This window comes from Vitis vinifera, chromosome 9 (assembly GCF_030704535.1).
Source record: "Vitis vinifera cultivar Pinot Noir 40024 chromosome 9, ASM3070453v1".
Classification (NCBI taxonomy): domain Eukaryota; kingdom Viridiplantae; phylum Streptophyta; class Magnoliopsida; order Vitales; family Vitaceae; genus Vitis; species Vitis vinifera.
This window is the reverse complement of record NC_081813.1, coordinates 9,993,670-9,999,837: the sequence shown is the minus strand read 5'-3', so window position 1 is coordinate 9,999,837 and position 6,168 is coordinate 9,993,670. Positions and strand designations below refer to the sequence as shown.

The following is a 6,168-nucleotide window of genomic DNA, read 5'->3' as shown; positions in this document are numbered from 1 at the left end:
TCTCTAAGAACAAGCTCTCGAGATGTTTGTGTAAAGAAAATTACAAACTATATATATGAGGTTATTCACCCTTTGTTCTTACTTATTAACTAAGGAATCCTATAATTGGTGGATTACAAGGAGAAAATGGGGATTTAAACAACAAATATTTGAAGAAAAAAATCTAAAAGAGTCGATCGCAAATATCTGGAAGCACTCAGGTAGATTTCATAGCATGCAACATGGGCTGCGAGATTTCGCAAGCTGAAAGTCTCCATTTCGCACAAAAAGGCTGATTTCGCAGCTAGCACATTGTGATCTCGCAGCTGTGAAATTGCCTTCTAGCTTGGTGCAATTTGCTTCCAATGGCCATAACTTCTTCATTGCAGCTCTAATTTATGCACCGTTTAAAGCGTTGGACTCCTGACTTCCCAAGCTTCGAAATGACATATAGTATACATGAAATGGACTCCAGGAAGTACTCGAAATGTGTCCAAGAGTTGCTATCCTCTTGAATTTCTTCATGTTAGATTTTTTTCTTTGTTTCTTCTCCTTGCATTCATGATTTGCTTTTGGCAAAAGACTATAAAGCTCCAAATCTTGGGTTCATCATGTAAATGAGCTTCCATTTGCTTTGCCATGGATTCTATAGAACTCTCCTCAATCTTGGATTGCTTTAGTGATCAAAAAGCTATCAAAAACACCAAAACTTAACATAATTTGATTAGAAACGATTGCAAGGGTCCTTAACATGCCAATTGAGTTAAAAGTTAATAACTACTACTCAAAAGTGTTTAAAAGAGTTAATTACAAGCTATAAAATAACACTTTTTGAGTAGTAATCAACGTCCTACCTAGATATTCATGAGAGTTTTAGAGAACCTGCTTAAGTTCTTATAAAACTACTCTCATATAAGTGAATCCATCAAGTGTGTCCTAAAACTAAACATACCAACCTTAAGGAATATGATATTCATTAAGAGTAAATACTCATTCTCAATCATTATAGAATACACTCCATCTACACTTTAGGGATGGACTCTCAAATATGTATATATAGTAAATACAAATTTTCAGGCATTATAGATGTGTTTTATCTGCACTTTAGGGATAGACTTTCATATATATATATAGTTGATAGAGCATCTCACAGTCAATTGTCCTTCCCATTAAATATCTTACTCTTAACCTTAGCTATTGTAACTTGGCTATCACAATACATAAACACAAATGGTGTTGGTCTTATCTATAAAAGGATATCTGCTAAGAGGTTTCTAAGCCACTTGGCCATTGTTAGGATAATGGTCATTCTACTATTTGATTCCCTATCAAAAGATTAACACTCCAACCAATTCTTATGATGTAGTTGATATTGATCACAATCTATGAACGTATCCTATTGTAATGTTGTGGTTGTACATACTACAAAAGATAAGAGAGAATTATTATACCATATTATAAAGAGTATTACTAAGGACAAAAAGAAAAAGAAAAAAAAACTACTATTGAGTCCTGAAATTTCTCATTTTTCCTCATTCCTTGTCTCCACACCCTAAAATGTGAGTTCTTCTTCACCAAGTGTTATCCATTCTCCCCATGTCCTTATTTATTTTGTATAAGCTTCATATACCCATCTTGATCATATATCTTGTTCTTTCTTATGATCTAGAATATTTATAGTCATATTTCTAATAACTTTCCTTAATTCTAAAAGGAAAATTAATTTTCATAAGGAATTACCAATACATGAAATATTTAATACAATACTCTTTTACCAAAAAAGACAATTTTCAAGAACAATGGACTCCATCTTGAACAAAAAAATTTGTCATAGTTTTTTTTTTTCTATATTATATTCTCTTTGTCTCTTCTAGATATCTCTATTGGAGCTTTGACTTGTCATGGTAGAAACTTAAATATTAGCATATTAATGCAAGGATGGCTCTTCTAGATATCTCTATTGGAGCTCTGACTTGTCGTAGTAGAAACTTAAATATTAACATATTGGTGCAAGGATATAAAGATGAAACAGTCAAAATGATAAAAAGATACATGGAGTTTTAAGATGGTTCAACTAATCATAATTCATGGATGAAAAATAATCATTCTACTCTATAATAGAGAATATTATAGAAGATAAAAAAATAAGTATAACTACTGAGTCCTAAAATATTTCATGTTTCTCACCCTTTGTACCTATAACTTGAACCAAGAGTCCTCTCTCCACCACATGTCACTTACTCTTTTTTATATCTATAGATATTCTATATGAACTTTATATATTTGTTCACCCTTATCTTATTACTTTTTCCTTCTCATGACCTAAAATAGTTATAGAGATATTCCTAATAACTTTGTTTATTCTAGAACAGGCTAATTTCCCTAAGGAGTTACTAATACATGAAATATCTTATATAATATTCTTTTATCAAAAGAAATGCATACTAAATAGGTATCTGAGACATATATAGATAGTATAGTAAAATTTAACTAAAAACTATCTTACCGAAGTCACAACTACTCTCCACTCTCACTTTTACCCATCTAGATTTAAACAAATAAATATGTAGAGATTTTAAACTCAAATTCATACAATTCTCTCTCACTTTTCTACCTTCCCTACAATCAAACAAGTATATAGTAATTTTAAACTCAAGCAAGTGTTACAATACTGTTTCTGCGACCAATTCCATCTCTATTAGAATATATTATCACGAGTTCTCTTCTCCACAAACTTCTTTAAGTAAAAGGAGTTTAACGAGATAAGAATTTAGTGAAAGGAGTCCGAGATAACATCGATGAAGTCCAAAATTTCAGGAACACAAATGCATCTCATATGCAACACTAGGTTGAGCCTCCCAAACTTTTAATTTGATCTTTTGTCCTGAATTGGATATGTGCTTTTGGCAGAAAAAAAGAACACACCAATATTAATTGCAGTAAAGAATGGTGTGAAGGAAATGGTGGAGAAAATCCTTGAAGTTAATCCAGTTGCCATTAACGACAAGAATGAAGAAAAAAAGAATGTAGTATTGTTAGCAGTGGAGAATAGACAACCTGAGGTGTATGAGCTCTTAGTTAAGAGGAAGTTTCGGAAAGATAGTGTGTTCCGAGCAGTTGACAACAACGGGAACAGCGCATTGCATCTGGCTGCAAAGTTAAGTAATTATCAACCTTGGCATATTCCTGGAGCTGCATTGCAAATGCAATGGGAAATGAAGTGGTATAAGGTATGAGATTTGTGTAGTAAGTGTTTAGTATTAGAAACTTTTTTCATTCTGACCAGAATCTCAAATTTAATCTAGTATGTCAAGGATTCCATGCCGCCGCATTTCTTCACTCATTACAATGGCGGTAGACCCACTCCAAAGGAGATCTTCACGAAAGACCATTCTGACCTTCTGAAGGAAGGAGGCAAATGGCTGAACAACACTTCCAGTTCCTGCTCCGTCGTTGCAACCCTCATTGCAACCGTTGCTTTCGCCACATCTGCCACTGTGCCAGGCGACTTCAATGAAAAGAATGGGAACCCAAATCTTGCACACCAATCAGCTTTTAATCTCTTTGCGGTTTCATCACTAATTGCTCTCTGCTCTTCAGTGACTTCCCTGGTCATGTTTCTGGCGATTCTCACCTCTAGGCACCAAGAGGATGATTTTCATGAGGAATTGCCTCGGAAGCTTTTATTTGGTTTAACTGCTCTATTCATATCAATTGCGGCTATGTTGGTCTCTTTTTGTGCAGGACACTTCTTTGTCCTCAAAGATGAACTCAAAAATGCTGCCCTTCCCGTATATGCAGTTACCTGCCTTCCAATATCATTTTTTGCTATAGCCCAGTTTTCCTTATACTTTGATCTTGCGTGGGCTACTTTTAGGAAGGTACCACAACGAAGTTATAAGATGGCTTTCTAGGATTTGATGATTAAATAAATATGTTTGTATGTGCTTTGTGAGTAGCTGGGATTATGGTTTTGATGTGTTTTTGCTTGTTTTGTTTCTTCTACGTTTCTGAACACTCATGTCGAGGAAGAAAATTGATGGAATGACCATTAATTGTCCTTACGATATGTCTCTCAATTTCTTTGTGAATGATATAAGTTTTAGAGATTTATGATATACTGTAAATGTTTGAAAGATTATATATTATGACTAGCTTAAAAATGAAAATGCAATTCTTTGTTACTATGATTTTCAAGTGAAGTGATGTCCTTTTCAAATTTAATAATAGGCGATAATCATCTTGTCTAAAAATGAAGTAGAAATTGTTAGGGGGAGTTTGACCATGTTTTCTGAATCTTGTTTTAAAAAACTGCTTTTTAAGTTCAAGAACAAAAAAACTGTTTTTGAGTGTTTTATGAAAATGAAGGTGTTTGATAATTGTTTTTAAAAACAGTTTTTAAAAAACAAAAAAGAAAAAACTTGTTTAGATAAATAATTTTTATATATCAAATATAGCTTGATTTAAATTTTATTTGTTTAATGAAAAATTTTAGAAAAAAAAAATTAGAAAAGCGATTTTTAGCATTGGTATTAGATGGTGAAAAGAGAAAAAAAAAATGATATCATATTCACTTTTATATGTTTTTAATGGTTTTTTATTTTTATTTTTCTATATTTTCCTTTTGTTTTTAAAAAATGGTATAAACAACGTCTACTTATTCTTTAAAAATTGTTCTCAAAGAACAATGGCCAAACACTTTTATGAATTTTAAAAAATAAATTTTCATTTTTAAAAACAGGAAATTGTTTTTTAATCACATGGCCAAGTAGGCTCTTAACTTTTTTAAAACTAAAGACCACTTAAATTGTAAAACAATGTTATTTATTTAATTTTTTTTTGTCCTTTTCTTTCCCTCTTTTTTGGTTAAATAGAATCGTTCTTGATTTTTGTTTAGACCCTCAGTTTTCAAAAATTAAAAGTTCTAATTTAATTTTCACCTTGTTCAGAGAGTTCATGTGAAACCAATGACCAATTAAAATAAGAAAACTTCAATTCCCTTATATTTAAATTCTATATATTGTTGTAACCAATTGTAGTTTTTTTTTTTTTATCACAATCTCGCTAATAATGTTGTTGAAAGTATGGAGCTTGTCTCTTCCAAGAATTAGTCTACTTTGAATAAGAATTGGTCTTTGCCAACCCTAAAAATCCTATAACATATTCAACGACAACTTCAATAACTCTAATCACCAAAGACAAGCCTCTCCAAATTCAACCACAAGCTTATCTCAACCCTTAAGAACTTGCCATCCGCTAGCCTACTTGAATAACTATGGTTGCCATAAGACAACTCCATCAAAGTAATTCTTGTTATTGTTGAATGCATGATAATTTGCTTTCTGAGTCTAAGACTTTGAAGACTACTTTTAAAGATTCACGTTGAGTTGTTACTATGAGGGGTATATGAACTTTAAGCTCTTCATGACAACCCTATAGACATAGGAACTTGTCCCTAGACTATCCAATACGAATGTTGTTAAATCAAAATTTGTCTATTGTACTAAATACAAACAATATTCATCTATTGATCATGATTTCAAGGCTAAAGATATAAGATAACTTCATATTTTTATATAAAAGTTATCAAAAGTTATTATTTTTTATATAGAAGTTATTATTAATTTTTTATTTTTAAGAATAAAAAATAAAAAGTATACCTAAATGAGCACTTCCTAATCCGAAGATTTTGAATTCATAGCATAAATTTAAGGTGTTAGGCAATGGAAAAGCATTATAAATCAAGGTGATAAAGATGAGGTAATGCATGCTTAGTGAGTATGCAATAAAGCAAGTCAAAACATGGAAGTGCTCGTAACTTCAATGAAAGACTGAACTTTCCTGGGAAGGCACTATTCATGGAAAATGTTTTTTTATCAAATTTGTGACTAAGAAGTCCAAATCATGTGAGGCTGGTTTTCAAAATTATATAGCTAGGATTCCGGACATAAATTGTTTCTTCCGTCAGGGCTTCACATTGTTTCCAAAGCATGGGCTTGTCCTCAAGTATTCACTTCAATTTCATTAGTCCATGCAGCAATTTAAAATAAAGAATATACCCAAAAGGAGTGGAATAAGATAAGATTACTTCGTGAAAACCAAGAGAACAGTTCTCACCTTCTTGGGCCCTATATAAAGTTCTTGAATCTTATATAGTGTGTAAAAGTTTCTTCCTTCTTGTCAGAATTG

At 31.8% G+C, this 6,168-nt stretch overlaps 1 protein-coding gene across 1 annotated transcript; it reads left to right on the top strand.

Annotated features, from left to right (window-relative positions):
- The first annotated feature begins 2,894 nt into the window (after positions 1 to 2,894).
- Positions 2,895 to 4,043, top strand: LOC132254314 (uncharacterized). The gene is made up of 2 exons (XM_059739654.1): positions 2,895 to 3,209; positions 3,285 to 4,043. Exons 1-2 carry the CDS (start codon positions 2,940 to 2,942, stop codon positions 3,891 to 3,893), a joined length of 879 nt encoding a protein of 292 aa, XP_059595637.1. The 5' UTR covers positions 2,895 to 2,939; the 3' UTR covers positions 3,894 to 4,043.
- The last annotated feature ends 2,125 nt before the right edge of the window (positions 4,044 to 6,168 follow it).

Excerpts from the sequence above, each read along its gene's own strand:
- LOC132254314 (XM_059739654.1), top strand. The coding sequence starts at position 2,940 with ATGGTGGAGAAAATCCTTGAAGTTAATCCAGTTGCCATTAACGACAAG. Across the intron at positions 3,210-3,284 it reads GGGAAATGAAGTGGTATAAG|TATGTCAAGGATTCCATGCC; the intron begins GTATGAGATTTG and ends AATTTAATCTAG.